This window comes from Sorex fumeus, unplaced genomic scaffold (genome assembly GCF_029834395.1).
Source record: "Sorex fumeus unplaced genomic scaffold, SorFum_2.1 ptg000044l, whole genome shotgun sequence".
NCBI classification, from domain to species: domain Eukaryota; kingdom Metazoa; phylum Chordata; class Mammalia; order Eulipotyphla; family Soricidae; genus Sorex; species Sorex fumeus.
In genome coordinates, this window is record NW_026606101.1 from 61,964,918 (window position 1) to 61,988,931 (window position 24,014).

Consider the following 24,014-nt stretch of genomic DNA (forward strand, 5'->3'; position numbering starts at 1 on the left):
TTCCCACTGCTCAGCTCAATTGCAGACAAATACAAGTAAAACTTGACAAGCCGAGCTCTGGCTTGTGCCAGACACTGCAAAAGACACATCCAAGTTCCCCAATTCCTATCTGTCCTTCCAGACGGCACGCAAGTCACTTCACCAGGCATGCGCTGTTGAATCTACCCCAGGTCTCTGTGCAATTCTCTCATCTTCAGCCCCCTTGCACCTGAAGCTTGTCTCCACTAACACTTACTTGAACTTTGTTGGCTTTGTCATGACTCTTATTTAAAAGTAAAAATGATAAACGCAAATTTAAGATGTTATTTTTATTTTCTTTAAATAATGTTTATGAGAAACAGCCTCGTTCCTGACACTCCATTCGCTCTCAACGGAACCACTATCTCAGAATGCAACAGTTATATATACCTAGGTCGAGAAATCAACATGATGAATGACCTGGCACCTGAGTTGCACAGGAGGAAGAGAGCAGCTTGGAATGCCTTCAAGAGCGTTGAAGAAATAACTAAGAGGACAAAGAACCTCCAGCTCTGAGCACATCTCTTCAATTCCACTGTTCTTCCTGCATTAACATATACCTCAGAGACCTGGGCCCTACGAAAACAGGATGAGAACACTATTCGGGTCTCTCAAAGAGGAATAAAAAGAGCTATGCTTGGAATATCACGATTCACTCAAATGAGAGATAGAATCCGGAGTTCTGATCTCCGTCAACGCTCAAGAAACAGGGACACTGTCTCATTTGCCAAGGCATCAAAAATCAGATGGGCTGGACACGTAATGAGGTTTACAGACAACCGCTGGACTAGAGCCATTACTGACTGGATTCCACAGGACGTCAAAAGATCGCGTGGACACCCACCTACAAGATGGTCAGACTTCTTCGTCAAGACCCTGAATGATCGGTTTGAGACTCTGCATGTTCCTAGAATGAGCAGATGCCATTGGGCTACACTAGCACGCAACAGGGATGAATGGAGACATCACTGGCACCCGCTTGAGTAAATCGATGAATAACGGGGGATCAAGTGGTCAAGTGAATGTTTATTAATGTTATTTTTATTAATAAAATGTTATTTTATTTTTATATAAACAAGGTATAGATGGAAATTTTTATCATAAATCAAGCATGATTTTCATAAGTACAAAACTTTTTAAAACTCTTAGCAGGATGTACATCTGGTTGGTGGTTACAAGTTTTTAAACAGCAAATGATTTGTCTTCTAGTATTTTTTTTTAAATTTTGGGCAACACTCAGCATTGCCCAGAGCTTATTCCTCGCCTGCACTCAGGCATCACTCCTGGCAGGGCTCAGGGGACAATGTTGAGTGCTGGGGATGCAACCCAGGTCAACCAGTTGCACGGCAAGTACCTCACCCACTGTACTATTGCTTCAGATCTGTCTTCTAGTATTTTCAATGCAACAGACACAATGGTTTTCTTTCTTTTTTTCATGCAATTGATTTATGATGGGAAGCTTTCCATTCAAACATTCATTATGAAAAGATGATAGTTGTGGAAAACTTCTCACTAGCTGCATGACTAAGTTGTAAACCAATTTAGGGTGCTGTTACTGTGAAAGGCAATATATATGTGCCAAGTTGTTGGGAAGTGATCTGGCTGGCCACTAACAAAGCAATGTGATTGGTGATTTTTGGAACCACAGATTCATCTGTTTCAAAACCTCATTTACATAGGGAATAACCAATCAGACAACAAGAAACAGCTAAGGGGTGGGGCTATGTAGAGTATATAAACATGGGGTCATGCGATGCCTGGAAGGAATTGCTGGGATTACTGCTGAACTCTTCAAAACTGTAAATAAGGAGTTGTAATATTTCAGACAACTGGGGGTCACAGGCTATTATTACTTGGCATCCCGAGAAGCAGGAAGCTAGCGAGAACAGTGTGACACAGATTTCTTTTCCCTATATTCTGAACACAGTCTGAAAAACAGGTATATTAACTTCACTGTACCTGAGAGGCATACTTTGAGTACCATGTTATTATGGGAAAACTATACTCCCGACTTTCTCATGGGGACATGGGTGGGGGGTACAGTGAGGAAGGTTGTGCAGTAGGCATCAGGCATCTGCGCTGGTAAAGCCAGCACGCAGGTGACTGGCACGAAGCATGCGCTCCCTGTGTGCCAGTTCATGCCACGGCAGCCTCCAGGGACATGCTACCCACTTCTCTGCTGCAGAGGCTCTGCCAGTCCCTCCTCGTTCAGGACTGGTGGGCATGCAGACTCACTCCAAAAGCTCTGAGCTCCCTCTCCAGACCAGCCAACCATGCACCAGCTGCAGGGCCCCCTCCAGCCCAAAGGATGCCATTTCCTTGCCCCCAGCTGGCCCACAGTTTGTCAGGGAAGGAAACATCCTGCCTGGCGATTTTCGATGTTCGTGAACCTCCCCCACCTGGAAACTTAGCAAGAAGCCAAGATCTGCTCTCAGCATCAAGAGGGGGAGATTGTAATACAAAAAGGCAGAGGTGGCAGGAAGGAAATTGAAAAAAAAAAAAAACCCACACAGAACAACAAGACCTTGGATTTTTCATCCCTTTATGTGAAATCTATTTTTTTCCTAACAATAACAAGCACTTCTCCTTGAAAGAGCAGATTAAAGCCTTAGGGTGGGGCTGCCAGGACAACCCCCTAAACCTTAAGGTTTTACCAAGCACCGTCTATTGTGCCTGCACTAAAATCTCCCCGAAGGATAAAGTAATTTAATCTAAAAGAGCAACTCGCTGATGGAGAGACAGAACGCTGTGAACATGGTTCAATTCCCGGTACCACTTATCCTCATCCAATCCGCCAAGCACCAATAGGAGTAAGCCCTGAGCATCACCAAGTGTGATTCTGTTGGGACTTGGGAGGCAGCTGAAAGGGGAGTGTAATGCTTGTCATTCAGAATGTCTGGGCTGATCCCCAGATCACGAGACTGCCTGTCCATGGCTGGGAATGACCTCTTGAGCACCACAAAGTGCCCCCTGCTGGTGAGGCCCCAAACAGAATTGTCTGCTGCTACATAAATGATGACATTTCCAAGAGAGCTGGGATGGCAGTGGGCGGGGCAATCCAGCTCCAGAGCTCCTGTGGCACCCCCCAAGGACCTCATGCCACCTCACTTAGGTTTGCCTTGAGGGGTGGGGACGATGGGGCCCCCATACCTGAAGTTCTGCCAGCCTCAGACCTCCCTTCCTTTGCTTTATTTTTTCGTTTTATTTTGAGGTCACACCCAGTCATGCTCAGGGGTTCCTCCTGGCTCTGCACTCAGGAATTACTCCTGGCAGTGCTCGGGGGACCGTGTGGGGTGTGGGTCTGCCATGTGCAAGGCAAGCGCCCTCCCCTCGGTACTGCAGCCCCAGCCTCAGGCCTTCTGAGGGTCACAGGATCACAGCCCCGGGGGCTGCAGGACCTGCTTGAGCCTCAGTCCTGGTCCCCTGGGCCGAACCTTGCGCCCAGGCCAGGACTTTAAGTCCCTCCTGTGGAGGGAGTCTCCAGCCAGCTGTAAAAGGTTCATTCATCGCTTGGTGCGGAATCCAGGTTCCCACAGATGCCAAAGGGCCTCCAGGACCCACCGTGCTCTCACACTCAGTCCCGCACACTTCCCGTGGTGTAGCACAGTACGATCCCCCTTCCAGAGCACTTGGTCCAGAAGCACTTGGCTCCTGGGAGCCTCCGTCCAACCCTCCTCCACCCATACCACACCAGACCCCAAGACCAGTCTCCGGCCCGAGTGGATCGCTCTCTCTAGCCACCCGGACTTTAGGGGCGCACCCCCACACCCAGCCATGCTCTGTGTCCTCCTCTGTGAGTCTGATGCACTTTCTGATGTTCCTCTCCTGTTCCTCTCCTCCCCTCTTCTGTTTCTTTCTGTTCACAGTCTATCTCTGGCACACTATTCTCTCTAGCTCCAGAGAGGGAGTATAGAAAGAGAGGTACTTGCCTTGCATGTGGTCAACCTGGGTTGGAATCCCCAGCACCACATGTGGTCCCCTGAGCACTGCCAGGGGTCACTCCTAAGCAGAGAGCCAGGAACAGCCCCTGAGCACTGCCAAGTGTGGCCCCAACCCAACCCCCCAAAAAAAGAAAAAAAAAGAAGGGGTTGGATAGATAGCTCAGTGGGTTGAGCCAGGCTTTCCATGACGGAGGCTGGGGTTCAAATTCACCCCCCACCAATACACACACACATACCACATGTATGGGCACTGCCAGAGGTGACCCCCAAACACAGAATCAAGAATAGTTCCTAAGCACTACTGGGTGTAATCAAAACACAAAAAATGGGAAAGGCAAGGAAGACTGGAGTGTGCTGGGGTGTTTGGAGAAAACTCTTCTTGATTCTTCTCTGCTGTGTGAAACAGGAAGACAATCAGGGCCTGGGGACACTCTGAATCTCTGGAAAAAAGCGGTGGAGGAATGTTCCACCATGATAATCTGATTACTGGAACGTGACACTTGGGGAGCATCTGCAGAGACCTGGGGTGGGTGAGGAGACAACCCCCCTGCACCCCAGAACCAGTAACATGAGGATTGAGAGAAAGTCAGCAGAGAGGGGCTTCCGGTCGATGCTGGGGCCTTGCTCCGGAAGAAAAGTTGGGGTCCACGGGGCTGAGGGGGGTTTGCTGGGGGTGCTGCTCTTATTTTTTAAACTTTGATGAAGGGAAGGCTCCACTGGCCAGGGGTTATGAAGTCAATTTTGCTGGTTAATAAAAAATCAGCGTTTGGATTTCAAGCCTTTGGAGCTGTGAGTCTCGAGTACTCCACTCTGAGGCTCAGGGTGCAGGGAGCCCTGCCTCAGCTGACCTGAGCCAGTGGGAAACTTCCTGCCTGAAGGTGACCCCTGACTCAACCTCCCCTGAAGGAGGGCTCCTGTGCCCTCCCATGCTCACAAGCCCAGATGCTCTCCTCACCCTCCTCGATCCTTTTCCTGAGACCCATAACCTCTTTGATTTCCTGCAATGGTCCTCTTCACCCTCAAACTCTGAGCTGCTGCGACCAGAACATTCCCGCTCTAGGGCCACCTGGCGTCACTCAGAGCTCCCTCTCCTAAAGGTTGGCTCTGGGGCTGGAGAGAGTCCAGGGTAAGGCCTTGCTTGCACAGACCCTTGATTCAATCCCAGGTACTACAAATGATCCCCCTAAGTGTGTGATCCCTGAGCAGAGAGCCAGGAGTAAGCTGTGAGCACCGCCAGGTATGGCTAAAAAAAAGGTTAAAAAAAGAAAGGCAGCAAAGGGGCTAGAGATATAATACAGAGGTCAGTGTGCTTTCATTGCACACAGCTGACCTGGGTTCAATCTCCCTCACCCCATATAGTTCTCCAAGCACCACCAGGAATAATTCCTGAATGCAGAGCCAGGAGTATCTCCAGGTGTGACCCAAAAAGCCATTAAAAAAAAAAAAAAGGGCAACAGGGCCCAGTGTTTGGTGATCAGGGCAGAGCTATTTCTCAGACTGTGTCCAGCTCACCTTCAGAACCTTCCAGAATTGGCCCTACCATACCCCTCACACCGAGAACTCTTCACTGTTTGGATTTGTGCCACGGAGATCCGCAGATGCAGACCACTCATGGAGCACGACCCACAAAATAACGCTGAGAGCACACTGGTCTCTGGATGGAAGTACATGCCACATTACTCCCGTAGGGAACCCCCAGCCCCCACCCCCGCCATGTTTGCAAAGCTGCTGATGCCAAGAGAAAGTCCCCAGTGATCGCTCCCCCTCGCCCCCTTGCTCCGAAGATCCTGTGTGTCCTCAAGCACACACCTATTAAGCTCTGGTCTGCAGTTGGCTGCTAAGTCTCAGTGCCAGCATCAAGCTTCTGCCTCCCCCAAGCTTCTACAGTGACTGTATCCTCACCTCTCCTTCCCTAGCCCCCACGCTCTCTTACACACACACACACACACACACACACACACACACACACACTTTAATTTTTTTTCCAGGAAATTTCAAATTACTGCTGCAGCACGGCTGGGGAGCCATAAGGAGACAGTCAATCATTCCGAGAGGCAATCTCCTCCTCATAACTCGCCCTGACATTTATTGGAGTGACCTAACTCAAGAGTTGCAACAGCCAGAGAACGTAGTGAAACAAAACGGGCTTTCCGCCTCTGGAAACGATTTCTCTGAGCGGCTTTGATTTTAATTGCGCTGAGTGTAGAAAAGAGGTAGAGTTGCAGCTGATGGCAGCCGTCTTCATTTGCAGCTGGACGTGAGTGGCCCGGACGGCTTCCCGGTGAGCAAGCACCTTCTGGGCTCGGGTCAGGCCTGGGCATGGCTAACCACCACTTGAAGCTGGGCGAGCGCCAGGAAATAGTTAAACTTCCCTTTCTGACTGAGCACTTCAAAGACTTGTCCTTGTTTGTTACTAACCTTTTATCTTTACGCTGCTCTGAGAAAATAATAAATAAAATATAAGGCAGCCCTCTCTCTGATGTAGATCGGACTAAAGAAAGTCACCGTGATGAGTTGCTTCCCAGGCATATGAGCTCCACGAATGTCTCCAAGGGTCTGTTTGGCTTTAAGTATAGGGGTGACAGCAAGCACGCAGCTCTAAGACAAAGGTCTGACCCCAAGAGACAGCCCTCCTGGATGGGAAAAACATCTCAGGGTCAGAATCATATACATTTAGGGTCTGGAGTGCTGGCACAGAGGATCAGGCACTTGCCTTGCATGAGCCAGGTTTGATCCCAACACCTATTATTGTCCCCAGCCAGGAGTGATCCCCAAGGGAGAGCCAGGGGTAAAGCCAGAGCAACCCTAGATGTGGCCCAAACGCCAAGAAGAAAAAAGAAAAAGTCCTAAGGCTGGGCTGTGGTGAGGGCCGCACTGCCCAAACCACTGCCCGTGCATCTATAGTGGGGGAAGGTTTCCTGGTATAGCGACTGTAACCCAACCAAACTACTTGGGAAAAAAATCAAATGATGCATATAAAAACTCCTGTTAAGCCATAAACTTTGTGCTTTGAGCACATCGCTCTGACCTTGGTCATGGATACTGTCAAATGCTCTGGTGGGGAGTCCATCCCCCTGAGAACCTCACCCACACACTCAACTGGCATAGTCATCAACTCTGCCAGTGTTCTCACAAAGCCCCCCTAAGTCCATTTCTAAGGAGTCACTGAGAAACGCCTGGGTCTTAAAGCATCGTGCCAACTCTGATCCATACCATCACCATGGCCACCATCCCCCCAGCGTCCCTACCAGTAGCCAGGGGCTCCCCTGCCCCCGACCCAGGGAGGCGTTGAGGAGGCGGGGTCCCTCCCACTGACCATTGCTTTCATAGAACACAGGCTCTTAATTCTGATTTTTGCTTTTAGAAAAATCATCATTTTCTTATTTGTTTGTGTCACCACCCATGGGCCAGAGTGATAGCATAGCAGGTAGGGCATTTGCCTTGCACGTGGCCAACCCAGGTTTGATTCTTCTGCCCCTCTCGGAGAGCCCGGCAAGCAACCAAGTGTATCCCACCAGAACGGCAAAGCCTGGCAAGCTCCCCGTGCTCCCCGTGATGTATTCGATATGCTAAACACAGTAACAAGTCTCACGATGGAGATGTTACTGGTGCCCGCTCAAGCAAATCGATGAACAACAGTAGGACAGTGCTACAGTGCTACCATCCAGATGCTGGGGGGGCAGGGGGCGGGCGGATGCTGCATTGCCGGAGATTGAAATGAATCGGTAGCGTGAACAGTGCGTGGCAGTGCATGGGCGGCAGCAGGGAGGCACAGGCCGGGACAGCAGCCAAGGCCCTGCACAGAGAGGTGGAATCAGGTGGGATGAAGCACAGCGTCCGTTCTGTGGCCAGTGGCTCCAGTTCCGCTCAGCACCTCTCAGAGAAGAGCCTGGAACACCAACTAGGGCGCCTGAGGTCTTTGGATAGAATCATTCCCGGCACGTCTTTCTGTGACTTTCGCAGAACCCAGATCCACAGCAGGTCTAGGGGTTCTCTGCTACCTGTTTTTCCCCCCCATGACCATAGGAACCCCCAGGAAATGGCTGTGCTTACCGCCCTGGGGCTGCAGACGCCCCTCCCATGACAGACCCTGTGAAGGGCAGGAGGTGAGTGAAGATGAGACCCGGGTTTCTGAGCCAAGATGGCATTTCCCAAGTCCAAATAACGATGAGCTGGTGCCTCACACCTGCCACTGCTGCTATTACCTGGGTAACCGCTAAAAGAAGGGTAAGAGAAGGGAAGCTCCGTGCTCGCTCCTGGTGGGAATGTACACTGGCTCCGGCCATGACGGGAACAGTTAAGAAGCTGTCTCCAAACATTCAAAAGAGAAATCCCAAACTATCTGGTTTCCCCACTTCTGGGTATTCACCCAAAGAGGTCAAAAACACTCACTGAAAGAGACTAAGGCCTTTCTGTCTCTACTGCAGCGTTATTTACAATAACCAAGAGTCGGAAACAATGTCCATGCCCACAGACCATCCCAGGGAAAAGAAGATGAGGTATAAACACACACAAGAACTATTTCTCAGCTACCAAAAAAATCCAAAAAATTCAAATGAACCCTGCCATTTGCAGCAATTTGGATGGGCCCAGAGGGTATCACGCTTAGTGAAATCAGAGAAACACACACATGATCTCACTCATATGCAGGACATTAAAAAAATAAATAAATAAACTAAATCAAACACCAAAGATTAGCCTGTAAGACCCAATTACTGGCTCCCAAAAGGGAAAGGGATGAGAAAACCAGGTACAGGGGAGCCAGCAGTCTGGCGCAGTTGGAATTCATTCAGCGGTGAGCTTCCAGCAGGCGATACGGATGCGGATGTATCATCCTGTACTCCTAACTAACACCTATCCACTCACATCAGCACCACACCTGCTCCTCCAGGCTATGCTGCATTCAAACTGGACAATGTGACTCTGGTATGTATTATATCGCTTCAAAACTTTGAAAAGTCTCAGGGGGAAAGGGGGAACAAAGCAGTGACCGTAACAAAATAAATATCTCACTTTATGAAACACAAAGAACAAAGATGAAGCGACCCTTGAAGGATTTACACATTGGAGCTGGAGTGACAGTAGAGCAGGTAGGGTGTTGACCGTGCACTCCGCTGGCCTGGGTTCAAGTTCCAGCTTCCTATACAGTTCCCCAAGCAGTGTCAGGAGTGACTCCTGTGTGCATCACTGGGTGTGCCCTCCCGATCCAAAAAAAAAAAGAGTTTAGCACATTGACTCTGGCACTGCAATTGGTGTTAATTAAGCCACAAGCACGAGTGAGTCCCAGGGGGTGTGGACCTGTGTGAATGTGTAGACGAAGGTGCCAACGGCGGAACACATGCTCTTCACACCCCTTCCAGCCTCTTTCCCGCAGGACTGGTCTGCAGCGCCGTTTGCTGGGGGGGCACTTACTTGGTCCTCATGACCCTCGTTCTGCCTGTCCTGATGCACTGAGGCTGGCCAGGCAGCTGGCTGCTGGGCTGAAGGTCTGAGGTCACCAAGGGACCATCAGATGAGCCCCAGGAACCGAGGCCGTAACTGAAATGGGGACACCAGTCTACAGCTCACCAAGGGAGGAGTGAAGGAGAAAATGGCAGTCAGATCAGGCTGGGGGCAAGGGGGAGGGCAAGGAAGGCACTTTCCCAAAGCCTGGCAAGTTGTTTTTGTTTCTAGAAGAGCCTGGAATTTGCCCTTCACACAGTGTTCTTAAAACTGTCATTTTCTGAAGCAAATTTGGTGCAGATCTGTGGCTGGAAGGTGACGCACTCATGCACACACACACACACACTCTCCCATGCCCGATGGCCCCTCTGAGTTCCAGACAGAACTGCTTGCAGGCAGGAACAGGAGATCAGGTGGCAGGAGGGCCTGTCTTGGCAGCCGAAGCCCAGTCTCGGGCCTGGGTGTCTGGATGGGGCTCTGGCCCTCGGGGGTTGCTCAGCAACTGAGCATCGTGCTGCCACGCACACCTTGCCCTTTAGAAGACATGCTGGACAGCACTTCCCTGGCCTGCACCCGCCTCATGACCCAGCTGCCTGGCACAAGGGGGTGGACAGTCCGTGACCTCTCGGGACTAGCCCCACGTGCTCTCCCACAGCGAGGGTCCGTTTCCAACAGCAATTTCGTGCAAGGTAATAAATCAGAGCCCAAGTTCTGATCCCCGGTGGGTAGGTCAGAAAACAGAGGCAGAGAGGAAGCGAACCCTCCATTCAGAGACCAGGAAAACCCACACAGTGGCTGGGTCTGTAAAGTGGCACAGCCGCTCACAAAACACTTGGCAATTACTCATCAAATGAAACACACGCCTACAATGAGACCCGGGGACTGTGCACTAGTGCATTGATTCCACTGAAAAGTTGTGTTCGCATCAGTGTCATAGCAGCTTTATTCAGAATAATAACCAGAAGCTGAAAACAGTCCAGACGAATGAGTGATGCAGTGAATGATGCAGTGAAGCTCTGCTAGAGCAATTTCCAAGTACTCCAGCGATGCAGTGCAGACCTGAGTGAAACCTGGACGAGAGACAGCACAATGGCTGGGACGGCTGGCTTGGGTTCACTCCCAGCACTCCATATGGTCCCCCCAGTCTTGCCAGGAATGATCCCCGTGCACAGAGCCAGAGTAAGGCCTGTGCACGCAAAACAAAACATGAATCTGAAACTGGAAAACAGCAAGAGATGGAGCCTGTGATGGGGAAGTCATGGCCAGCCCCACCTCCTACACAAGCTTCAGGTCCTGGGACAGAAAAACTCTCAGGGGAGCGGGGGGTAAAAGCAAAAGAAAGCAGACAGGGAGAGGATAGAAAGAAACATGTAATTGATAGAATCAGAGACGTGATTAGCCAGAGGGAAAGGACATTCAGGGGGACGGACAAGCCATGCCACACTCTTCCTTCTCAGCCCCTCTCCTCTTGTGAGTCTTTACTTGAGTCTTGCTTTCACTAACGGAAGGAAAGAATGTGGTAGGGGTGACGCCCTCCAGAGAGTATCAGGACTTTCCCTCCTGGTGGTCACCAAAACGGGTGAGAGTGCCCTAGTCAGGTCTGTAAAAGGAGGGGCCCTGCAGTCTGCCACCCAATCAGCTTGCAGGATCCCCGAGGTAAGCCACCCAATCAGCTCACAGGTCCAGGCTAAGCCCTTCCCAGGCACCATTTGCTACCAAATTTCACCTTTTAGGTATGAATGGCTGCAGCAGATAATCCTTATTACGGGAGAAGATGCTTACAAACAAGGATTATTCCTGACTCCCCGGATTCAAGGCTACTGGGAAGCCACTGTCCACAGCACCCAGCTGCCCATCAGCCTCTCCAGAAGTTACAGAAGTCAGTCCTGAGCTAATGTCAGCTTGGCTGGACCTGTGCTCCCTTCCCAGGGCACAGGCAGCTGGAGACGGGCACATTCCTTCTGGGTGTGGGTCTTGTCCCCTCGTGGGAACGCCAGTGGGTCTCTGGGAGATCTGCCCTTACATCCCCCAACTCACCTAGCCCCTCTCCCCTGGGCATGTCTGGCTTCATCAGAAGCTTCAGTCACCTCAAATCATTGACCCCTGACTTAGGACACCAGGGGGGTTTCCTCGCCCTCCACTCCCCACCCCAAAGGGCCAGGCGGGCCACCTTGCTGACACTCAGAGCCTGACCTGGAGGGGTGCCCTTCTGATGGGCAGGGCTGGGGATCAGGGAGTCGGGGATCACACAGGAAGAGCGAAATAGGCTGAGGAGGTAGGGATGGAGGGGGTGGGGAGAGGGTGGTCATCCGATGGCAAAGAGCCAGCAAAGGAGCCACAAGGGCTGGATATCAGGAGCAGCAAGAAACTCCACGGCCTTGGGGAAACGAACCAGCCTGGAAGGGTCCCAGAAGGGTCACGGCCTGGTCCCAGCAGTTCTGCCTCGGGAGGCCCAGGCCTGGCCAGGAACATTCCAGAGGCTATGCAGCACCAGAGCGAAGGGGTGGGGCAGCGGAGAGAGAGCCAACCAAAGCAGGCCGGACATTCGATCCAAGACGGCTCAGGCCCAGGGTGGCACTTCAGACCCGATGACGGTAAGAGTGGCCAGCACCCCTGACCAGTCCCCAAGGCTTTCCAAGGACCCTGAAAAGCTTGAAGGCCCAGAGCAAAGGCCCACCAGGACAGAGGCTGTTTCTGTGCACTCAGTCTCGTGGCAAGGGCTGTCCTCTGTGGACAGGAGCTGCTGGCATTAACTTAGCAGGAAGTGAGCACTGGCTCGTTACTATTTTTAGCAGCTTGTGACAAGCTGGCTGAGCTGTCCTCTTCAGAATCTTAGGACTCCACTGCCACACGACACTCCCGAGAGCAGCCAGCAAACAGCCGGCCTGCACCCACAGCACACATGCTCATAACCTCCGCTGGCCATTTCCCCAGATGTTTTCACTCGGGCCACTTCCTGAGCATCCGCTCCTCCCTCATGCTGTCTTCCTCACAAGAGGCCAACACCCAGGCCCCGGGACCCACAGAACACGGGCACCAATCACCTCCTGGGGAATGTGGAACCTCCTGTGTGTCCTCAGGACTTAGGGGTCTTGCCCAGAAGCAGCTGACCAGCAATTTTCAACTCCCCATCCCAGCTCACCCATAAGGAATACCCCATTTCTATGTAACTGACCCAAAGTGGTGGTCAGGCACCAGGCAGTGTCAACTGGGCTTAAGAAATGGTACCGAGGGCCAAGAAAATAGTATGGTGGTTAGGGAAGAGGCCTGGGACAAGCCTGATCCTGATTTGGTTCCCAGCACCACAGGGTCCCCCCCAGCACTCCCAAGTGCAGCTCTGAAGGCCCCAAGGAAGCCCCAGTGTTTGCTTGGGTATCCCCAGCACCATGGAACCGGAGCAGCAATGCATCCTTGGGCTGTTGCACTAGACGAGTGGCTCAGCAGGCAGTGGCTGGTGGGGCCCTCGAATCTCCTGAGCACTGCTTGGGATCACCCCACCCCCAGGAAGAAAAGAAACAGAACTGAGGCAAAGGCAGACACTGACAGGACTTCCAGGCAAGTATGCAGGTCTGGCCTTACATGGGGAACAACTCTTCTTCCCTGCACGGAAAACCTCAGTCATGGACCAGGCCATGTGCTGGCCTGGGGGAGGGGTGGGTTTTATAGCCCATGTCATTGAACCAAAGCAAACAGCTTCCGGGGGGCCATGGGGTCCAGAAGAGGGGAGCAGGCAGTCCGTGCATTGCCTCCCCCAGCTTCATGGGGGCACAGACTGCTGTCCTTCCCACTGTCCGGAACGCCTCCTGGTGAGGAGCCCCCCCAGGATACAGCAGCAAAGTCCTCGAAGTTGTGAGCGGAGCGCGGAGAGGGACTCTGAGTCTGCAGAGGTCTCTCACCAGACGAGAGTCAGCCCGTTCTGCCCACGGCGATGCCCCTCTGATCCTCGCTCCGCAGACGGGATCTAGAGCACTGCTCCACGGCGGACAGACATGGGAAGTGACCTGTCCCCACCCACCACCCCATCCTAGTTGGTCCCCTCAGGGAACCCAGAGCTGTCCTGGAATGCTGATGACCTGCGAGCAACAACCTAGCTCACTGAGGATTTCCTTGTTATTTTTTTTCATTTCTTTCTTTTAATTTTCAGAGAAGTGGAACTGTTGTAGCATATGGAAGCTGGATTCCTAGTTTTCTGAGATGTGCCCGTATTGTTTTCCAGAAGGGCCAGAGCGGCCGGCATTCCCATCTAGCAGTGACTGTGGCTCCTTTCCCCCTAACGCCCATGCCAACACTGGTCGTTTTTGTTCTCCGTGATGTGTGCCAGTCTCACCAGTGTCCGACTATATCTCACTGTGTTTCTGATGCGTATGGTCCAGCAGTGTCACTTCTTTGCATCTACCCTAAGGGCCCAAAACCTCTATTCAGAAAAGATGTTTGTGCTCCTGGTTTGTTGTAGCACTATTCGCAACTGCCTGAACCTGGAAACAACCCGAGTGCCTAAGAACAGTGGATAAAGGAAGTCGGGTACACGGACACATGTGTACACATGGTGGAAATGTGCTTCTTCACTCTCCATCATAGCAAAGCGTGTGAGGGTAGGGGGCTAAGAAAGGAGAAGTGGCAAGGAAACTGAGAACAGGGCAATGGCACGGTGAAGGAACTTCGGTGCAACTACTCGCAGAATTTTCAAAGGTACTGCAGACACCCAAAACAGTGACAGGTGACATTCAGCAGTCACCGTGAGGCAGCTTTGCTTGTGTCATCTCTTTCCAACTCTTTCAGGCTGAGTTTAAATAAAGGCTGGATTTCATGTTTTTGATGCCTCCAGCAAAGACTTAGAATGCTTGAAATATACTGCGGGATTCCTACGTGGCTCCCGGTTCCTTTGAAGGCCGCACGCTGGGAAAATACTGGAAGCTAAAGAACTGATAAGTGATGGTGTATACGAGGCAGCCGAGGGTTCGCTTTTTTAATTTTAATGCCTTTTTCAGATATCCTTTCATCATGAATGTTACTTTTAAGTGGAAAGAGGGAGGGAGAGTCCCTTCAAGGTGATCTGGGGACAGCAGGGTGACCTTCGCTACAAAAAAAGAGGAGGAGGAGAGATTTCAGTGTCGGGCAGAACCTGAATTTCTGGGCCTGACCCTAGCCAGGCCAGAAGCCTCAGGACCCGCCCCTGCTCCATCTGGCTCTGCAGAGGTGGGAAAAAACACTGCGAAGGAAACAAAGCCACCAAAACCACAGGGCTGCTGCCACCGCACTATCGACCAAAGCACCAGGCGGTCATTCCCGGTGAGAACAGGAAAAAGGCTTCAAGGAAAGACGGGGGCAAATTCAGGCCAGCTCACAGCACACGCAGGAAATGCAGCGTCCCGGCCCAGGGCGTGGCCATAGCTGCATGTGTCAGTCGACCCCCAGCCTGTCCCCAGGGGGATCCCTAGACTTGCTCCTTTTATTCCCCGACCCTTGCGCTTTGGGAACTCCTGATAACTCTCCTGAGGGCAGAGGGGAAGCGAAATGCCAGGCAGTGCTGTGCCATGTGGTGAAAGAGCCCTAGAAAAGATTCAGGCGGGGGTCCTGCATCTCCAGAGGGGCTCCCGGAGAAACGCCAGGCACCAGCAGACCCTGCACACAATGGCAGGGAGCGTCAGGGGGAGAGACGCAGGAGGCTCCCAGGAGGCTCGCAGGAGGCTCGCGAGAGAGGCAGGCTCCTGGGCGTGACAGAGCAGGGCTGCCACTGGATCCCGGAGGGGAAGAGCCAGGCCAGAGCAAGAGCAGCGTGGGAGGGCTGACCTGGGCTGGGTCCCCGGCACCCCAGGGGGTTCCCAAAGCTCCGCCAGGAGTGCTCCCTGAGCTCAGAGCCAGAAGGAAGCCCTGAGCACTGCCAGGAGGGGCCTGAAGACAAAAACAATTTAACTGAAAAAAAAAACTTTTTTTTAAAAGTAACAGCTATTTGGAGACGCAGACTTCTGGGTCATGAAATATTTCTGTTCTGGTTTGGTGGCCATACCCAGCAGAGCTCAGGGAGCACTCCTGGTGGGGCCCAGGGAGCACTCCTGCTGGGGCTCAGGGGACCATGTGTGGCCCCCTGGACTGAACAGTACTGGGATTAAGGTGCTTGCCTTGCATGCAGCCAACCTGGGTTCTGTCGCTGACCGGGAGTGATTCCTGAGCACAGTCAAGGAGTAAGCCCCGAGCACCACCTGTGTGGCTCAAATCCCCCAAACCATACCGGGGCGAACAGGATCCCACCTCTGGATAGAGGGTGATTCAGAGCAGTGTTCTTCAACCCTGTTACTAACCTCTGTGGACCGACACCTGCATTTGGGACCAGAGATCGGCAGTGACAGTGCGAGGACAGAGGTTCCCAACCTTTCTGCACACAGGCACTGGTTCACAGGCCAGCGGGCCCACCTGCCACTTAACAGATGAGCAATCTGAGTTCTGAGGTGCAGGGGTGCGAAGGAGAAGCATCAGGACCTGTGTCAATCATGGGTCCCGTGGACCCCCACCCCCACCTTCTCCATCAAGCTTCAGCTGAGCTCTGCCCTCTCCATACAAGGCCCCAGCTGTCCCGGGGTCCAGAACTCAGACACGGAAGTCACACTCCCACAGGGCCCATCCTGGCACCACGTGGCCTTCTGGACACTCCTGGGGAAGGCCCTCCAGTGAAATCAAGTGACACTGCCAGGGGTTACCTTTGGGCATGATCTGGTGCATGGCCACCGAGAGGAAGAAGATGGAGTCGCTGTAATAGGTCCCGGAGCCAGCGCTGAAGTGCTTCTGCATGGCCTCCACCACGGGGAACAGCTTGTCCGTCAGCACCGCCACGTCGTGGAACAGCACCTGTGTGGACGCGAAGAGGCGGGCATGAAGGCACAGTGCGCAGGAGTCTGAGAGGACAAACGCCCAGGGCTGGGGTGGGGCTGCAGGGGGAGACCCCCGCGAGAGCTGAAACACTGGCAGCAAAGGGGAGCAGGGCGGGGCGGGGAGATGTGTCCTGCCGCTCAGCTGCAAGCAGATGGGCCTGAAACTCAAAACCAGGCTCCAGTGCCGCAGATACTCAGAAGCACCAGGCACTGGACAACCCTCAGTCCCACGGCATGAAAATGACAGGAAACACTGAGTGTGGCTGGAAACTAACTCTTCACTGAGGGGTAACCTCCTAGACACACACACACACACACACACACACACAGGCACTAATGCCTCCGATACACTATTACACACTGAAACATACTAATACACTCTGATACACTATTATATGCTGAAACACTCTGAGACACTGTTACACACTGATACACAATTACACACTGATAGCACACTGACACACTCTGATACACTATTGCTGGTACACACTGATACATTATTACATACTGATACATGCACAGATACATACTCTATTGCTATCACACACTGATACACAGATACACACACTAATACACACTGATAACACATTGGTACATACAGTGATTCACACACTGATACACACGCTAAAACATACATGCTGATGCACATGCTCACATACACACGTTAGTACGCACTGATTCACACACTGACACACACGTTACTATTACACTCTGATACACAGTAATACACACTGATGAATGCCAGCCTCCCAAGAAGTTCTCCTAGGTGTGGCCCAAAAAACCAAAGGAAGGAAAAAAGGGAGAGAAGACAGGGGCGCAAATTAGCTGACATTTCCCATCCGATTTACTTCCTTCTTTTACCCTTTCTCTGGTCGCTTCTTGCTCTGACCTATTCTTTCAGGGCGCGGGACGGGGAGGGATGGGGCTGTACCCGGGGGTGCTGAGGGTTGCTCTCGGCAGCAATACTCCTAGCTTGGTGCTCCGGGGTTTTCCTGGCAGTGCACAGGAAACCATGCAGTGCTGGAGACTGAACATGGCGCTCCCAGAGGCAAGCAAGTGTCCACCACCAAGCCCCGTGTCCAGCCCTAGCCTGACTTTTCTTCTTGGGGAGCTCTCAGCCTGAGATGGGGAGCCCAGATCAGGCCCCCTGGCTCCAAATTCCATGGCTTCCCGCCCCGCCCCAGCCTTCTGGTTGCAGACACAACAAGCTCAACAGCAACCCCTCCCCAAACCAGGCCCTGAAAAGGCAATTCATCCCTCCCCCACCCCCACCTGCCTTCAGTACTGCATGCTCCTATCGGATCTGAGAGACCCTTGCTCATGGCCGGCCCTCCCAGCTGGGCAGAATGACTGGCCGTGCCATGCCCCCTGTCCTGTCTCCTTGGCCCCGCTCTTCCCTCCATGGCCCCCACCAGCCCCCAGCCATGCTCAGGCACACTCCCAGGTCCCACACAACCCACCCCCAACCTCCCCAGCCCCCTGTCAGGATTAGGGTCCCCACCCCCCACCGATGGGACAGGATGTGGCCTGGGTCTGACGTCACCCAGGACAGTCACCGAGATGGTGTGATAGGTTGCAGTGTACCTGGGCAAGGTCCTGAGTTTCCTGGACCCCAGATATGGTGGGGGTGACACTGCTCCCCCAAGTGCAGGGTGCCTCGCTTGCGCCCCACTGCACCCTGGACCCGAGTGCCCCAGACGCCTCGCTCAGGGGCCAGCGATCACCTCTGAACTGTGTGGCATTTCCAAGCACCATGGAAAGCTGGTTTTTGACAGGAAGCCGGGAGCAGGGGTTCTCAGAAAGCAAGCTTCTGACCAGGGAATCAAGGCAGGGTAAAGTATAGGCAAACACACATGCACACACACAAGACACACATGAGCAGGGAACACACGTGTGTACGCACGTGCGTGCATGCATGCATTATATACGCACGTGTGTGCACATAACACAAATGCATGCACACCCGTGCACACTCATGCTATACAAGAACACACCTGTGCATACACAGACATGCAAACATGCATGCATGCACACACACAGGCATGCACACACGCGCACGAGCACACGGCCGGGCCCGCCACAGCCCCACCAGGGCTGCCGGAGCAGCTGGTTCTTCTTCCCTACCTGGACCCCGTCTCTCCCCAAGGTTCCCCAGGAGCCCTGCATCCCGGCAGCATGAATAGATTGATGAGGACAAGCTGTACTCAGTACAGCGCTCCCAGCGCTGCAGGGTGAAACCGGCTCCCTGAATATTTCATAGCACAAATCCACTCAGATAAATTAACATGTTCCACGAAACATATTTTATGCAGCAAGAAGCAAAGCACAGACGCAGCCCATCCATGTGAATACGAACCTCCCCTCCCCCTCCCCCAGGCTCCTGGTGCCAGCTCTCAGACCAGGTCTGCACACCTGCTCCCCAGCACCACGTCTGGGTGTAATCACCACCCCCCCACAGCACCGGGGCTGCTCCCCAATACAGTGTGCAAGTTAGGCGAGCCCAGCACCCATCTGCAGCCCAGAGCCCTGGCCTGGGGCCTGGCTCAGGGCAGCAAGGCCAGAATGAAGGAAAGCGTAAGGAAAGGGAGAGGCAAGAGGGGGCACGGAAAATGCCAGCCCCTGCGCCCTTCTCCTCCTGGACAAATCCTCCCACTCCGGGCTCTGTGGGGAGGGCTACACTGAACATGCTAGAATGTTCAAGAACACACTGCTGCCCATCTGGAAGGCCACTGGCCAGCCAAGAGAGCCAAAGCAATTGACCCTACGGACAGAACACAAACCAAAATATCAAACCAGAGGCAGACTCACCAGAAAGAGCATATGCTTTGCATGGGCAAGGCCCAGCATCACATACACCTCCAAGAACCCCCAGGTGTGGCCCTGGTGGCCTCCCCATCATCCATCCAGCACCCCTGGGCCTCAGCACCTTGTGTCAAGACCACAACACAAGATTGAAAATTGCTGGCAGGGGCCGGAGCGATAGCACATAGCGATAGCAAGGCAAAGGGTGTTTGCCTTGCACGTAGCCGACCCCGGGTTGGATTCCCAGCATCCCATGTGGACCTTCAAGCAACATTAGGAATAATTCCTGAGTGCAGAGCCAGGAGTAACCCCTGAGCATCGCCCACGCAAAAAAAGCCAAAACTGCTAACAGTCAGAACCAAAAAGAGAGCAGAGTGAGCTGGCTTGCTCACGGCTGACCCGGGCTCTATTCCTGGTACCCCAGATGGTTCCCTGAGCCCCACCGAGCTCAGTGATCCGGCCTTCCCGGACTCGGCTCCCTCACCGCCCACTACTGACTTGACATGGGACATGGTTCCGGGGGAATTTACGCAGAAAGCAGTCAGGGGAAATGGGGTCCCAGCCCCCAAGAACCCATACTCCCATGCAAGCAAGTGCTGTCCCCACCATCCTATAATCGGCCATTTTAGCCATTTACTCTCTTCGAAGCTTCCAGAGTGAACTGACCCCAAGCCTGGGATGGTTTTACCACCTGTCCCACTGCCCGCACCCCCCACCGCCACCCGACCAACCAGGAGATGGAAGGCGCCCTGACTGGTGCCCCAGAGCAGCCGTGCCTTTGGGGAGTCCTCAGCCCCCCAGCATCCTCGAGCAGCAGCTCCGGCTCCCTCTCTGGCACTCCTCCCCCTTGAGCGTTCACTGAAACACGCATCGCGTTGTTGAGAGAGCGTGGTTACAGCCACATCCGCGTTTGTGCATTTGGTGGACAAAGTCACCGAGTATGAGCGGAGCCCACCGCCCCGGCCTTTCTCTCCTCCCCGTCTGGCTGAGCTTGGTTCTGTTCTTGGAATCCAAGGGTTTCTTTTCATTCGCCACTGTCCCGTCCCTTGCCCTAATTCTTTCTGTGTCTCTAGCCCTTGTCATCCTCCCTCTGATGTTATTTCCCTTGACGTGACCCTCCTACCCCACCTAACTCGCAGCAAAAGGCAAGATCTCATTTTTCCTCAGCTGAGTAGGGCTCCACTGTGTATGCAGGCCAGTTTCTTTTGTCACCCTCCCTGCGTCCCTCCCTCCCTTCCTTCATTCTCCCACCCCGACTGGCCAGCCACACCTGGTTGTGCTCAGGGATCACCCCTGGCCAGGTTCAGGGGACCGTACAGGGTGCTGCACATGTGGCCAGTGCCTCAGCCCCCCTCCCCCAAGTCCTCTCTCCAGCCCTGAGGCCCAGCTTCCGGGCCTCCTCCCCTGCGGTCTCCAGATCTCAGCTCCTGGGAACTGTGTGATGGTGGAGAGAGATGAGTCTCTATCTGCCTACACCTGAGCCCGGGGAGTTGGGGTTGTTCCTTTAGTAAGGTGAAAGCACAGACCATTCCACAGAGGGGACATTCAGGTCACTGGGGTGCCAGGCTTCCTGCAGAGCAGCCCTTCCCCACTACCCTCCTGGACCTGCGGCCGACCTGAGGCTTGGCAGCACATCCAGAAAGGCGGGGACCACTTCACTGACAGGGAAACTGAGGGCAGGAGACCCTCCCTCCCCAGAATGTGCAGTGGGGAGTGCCCCAAGGTCAGGCCCTGCCCCCATGGCACCTTTGCGCTCTGGAGTAAAGGCCAGCCCAGCTTCGGCATGAGACACCCTCCTGCCCACCCTTGACAGTCGGTCAAGGGGCCCCTGGCGCCAAGGGACACTCCTCTGGCCCTCCTGTCCTAGTGCCAACGTGGCCCCAAGGTTGTAGGAGCCCAAAACAGGTTCCCCCAAGGGCTCGGATGAGTGGCTGGGAAGGGGCCTCGGCCGGGCATGAGGAGCTGGGGAGACGCGCCCGTTCCGTGGGGAGCTGAGAAACTCACAGGGTCCAGCGGGGGCCACAGGCAGCGACCGGCCAGCGCCTGGTGGGACATCTGCACACTGAGGGTCTACGGTGCCGCCAAGGGCCCAGGGGAGAACTGAGTAGGCAGGAGCTGAGTCCCGAGGACAGCAAAGAGCACGGATAGTACTTAGGTCAAAACTACACAAAGCACCAAGATACAAGTAGTGGAGATGGGGAGACCCCAGAGGTCGGTGTTCGATTCCCGGTACTATGCGCCCCCACCCACCCCAAGTATCACTGGGAGTGGCCCTGAAGGCCCCAGGACCGCTGGGTGACCTGGATCTCCCCAGTACCGCAGGGCCCGAGCAAAACCACATCCTCAGGCCAAGAAATGCTGACGAGGGCCCGAACCTTCTAAACACCACTTGGAAGAACTCCCCGCCACCACCACAAAAAAAAAAAGAAATACGCATTGACGCATTTTTTATGGGCACATGTATCTGGTGACAGTGCAGCACCACAGAACACACTGGCTTCCCGTGTGCAGTGCTGGGCAGCCTGGAAGCGGGGGAGGAGGGAAGGAAGTCGGCAGGGATTGTTTTCCTGGTGTCCTATTTTCTTCTTTATTTTTAATCTGAAACAAATGCAGTGGGATGTCAGCACCAACTTGTGTCATCGGAACACAAGCGACCGCTAGGTGTTTTCTGAACATGTGCATGTTTCGTGCTTCTCAAGTGTTTAACATACAAAAAAAAATACTAAAAAGCATGAGTCAACATTTTCGGCAATAGTGCTGAGCCAGAAGGCAAGGAGGGTCTTCACTGGAGAGGACAGGCCGGGCCAGGGACAGTGCTGGAGGCTGGCCCACAGGCCCTGCGCTGGACCCCCAACACCTTGTGCCCCTCCCAGCATGCCCCTGTGGCCCCCAAGCACTGCCGGCCCAAGCAGCGCCACAGCACAAGGACCAAGGGCAGGCCAGCAGCCAGGCGTACTGGAGAGCCCGACGTAAAGGAACAAAATCAGCCCAGGGGGCAGAGAGCACAGCGGGCAGGGCGCCAGCCCTGCACACGGCCAAGCTGGGCTCAACCCCTAGCCCTGCATCACGCTTCTCTGAGCCCCACCAGAAACAAGCCCTGAGTGCAGAGCTAGGAGGAGACCCCAAAACGCCAGCGCCTGGCCACTGCCTGCTCCTGCTAGAGTCTCCCGGCGATCTGTGGGGTTGGGGTGATGGAGGACGAGAAGCCTCGCTTAGGAAGAGTCCCGAGAGGGTCTGCAAGGAGATCCAGGAGCTGCCAGAAGCAAGTGTGTTGCGAGACGTTTGCCGCGGGGCAGGTGGGTGAGTAACGCCACCCCACGTGGGCACCCCAGACCCCAAGGCAGGCCTGGCTCGTACCCATAGACACGGCTCAAGTGGGGCTGGCAGGGGGCAGAGGAGGGGTCCGAGCTTCTGAGGAAGCGCGTCACCACTGTCTGTTAGGGCCCAAGCTGATCCTCGCGCCCCCTGGGATGGGGGACCCAGTTTTGACGCTCAGAGCCCAGTGCTGGTTGGGCAGCTGGAACATGCCCATCTCAGGATTCCCAGCGGCCTATCCCCACTGGGCTGGCACGTCAGAGGCCCGAGCAACACATGGCAGACAGTGCCCCAGCCCTGGGCACCAGCATCACGTCCACCCAGAGGCCAGAGCTGGGGATGGTGAAGCCCGGTGCACAGGGCCAAGGAACGGAAAGGGCCTGGGCACCCTCCTGGAGGCAGGGAGAGTGGACAGGGGGCCAAGAGCCCCCGCCCCGTGCTGAGGGGCCCTAGTCTATGCTTTATTGTGTATGTGTGAGGGGGCGAGGGCGGGGGGGTGTCCGAGATCACAGGAGACAGCAGCAGAGAACTAAGGACATCCTGGTCTGCATCTGCACAGGTGTCCCCCATAATCCAGAGTCCCCGAGAGCTTCCCTGAATCCTGTGGTCCTGGTGCGGCCTCAGCAAGAAGCTGCAGTCTGGAACATGAAGAGCCATTTCCAGAACCATCCATGCTGCCCAGTCCAGCCTCCGGAACTGTGGGAATCTTGTGCGCCCAGTGGGATTCCCCTGAAGGGACCAAGACACACCCCTCCCCCACAAGAAACCCAGCAGGAGACTCTGGGCCAGCTTGCTCCGCTGCCTGGAAGAGAATCGGCAGGGATCCCCTCCCTGCCCTCCAGCAGCCGCCCAGAGGGGTGTCACACAGGCCCTGTCCCCAAATGTCACCAAATGCCACTGCACCCAGGGTGGAGGCCTCTCTGGACAGACTGGGGGCTGGGAGGACAGAGGTTTGGAGTGGAGGAAGAGGCAGGGGGAGAGAGGGGAGAGGGAGAAAGGGAGGGAAGGGGAGAGGGCAGGGCAGAGAGGAGGGGGCAGTGAAAGATAAGAGGGAGGAGGGAGAGAATGAAGGAGGAGGAGGAGGAGGAGGAGGAAGAGGGGGAGGAGGGGGAGGAGGGGGGAGGAGGAGGGGAGAGGGAAGGTGCAGGCAGCTCTGGGCCCCAGCAGAGCACCGGGCCAGCCCCCGGGACTCTCCGTCCCACAGCAGGAGGATCACTTAGCAGTAATTACCCCAATAAAGAAAACAAATGGTTGGAATTTAAATCACATTAAGTGAACTGCAGGCTCGGTGCCAGCTGTAGGCCTGGCTAGGCAGCAGAGCCGGCACCTGTAAGCGGGCGGCACCTGTAAGCGGGCGGGGACGCAGGCTTGCCATGGGGGTGGGTGAGGAGAACCCCCTCCCCGCCCCAGGCGAGGGTCGGGAGCCCCAGGCGCGGCCCTCTGTCCCGGGACTGCTGCTGGCACGGTGACCCCCCACCACCCCCACCCATGAGCTCTCCGGCAGCCTCTCTCCACCCAAACCGGGCCACCCCAACCGCACCTAAGCGCTAGGGGTCCGGGGCCACTCCCGGACACGGGTCACTTGCCCAACTTGCCGGTGTCGAGAAACGGGGAGGTGCACGGGGTGTTT

The 24,014-nt window shown here is 54.4% G+C and overlaps 1 protein-coding gene across 1 annotated transcript in view; it reads right to left on the reverse strand.

Annotated features, from left to right (window-relative positions):
* The window catches only part of XXYLT1 (xyloside xylosyltransferase 1), an 87,804-nt gene that overhangs the window by 55,631 nt on the left and 8,159 nt on the right, over positions 1–24,014 (reverse strand). Inside the window, exon 2 of the mRNA XM_056121340.1 lies at positions 16,097–16,244. Coding sequence (XP_055977315.1) covers positions 16,097–16,244 — 148 coding nt within the window. The remainder of the gene's footprint in view (positions 1–16,096; positions 16,245–24,014) is intronic.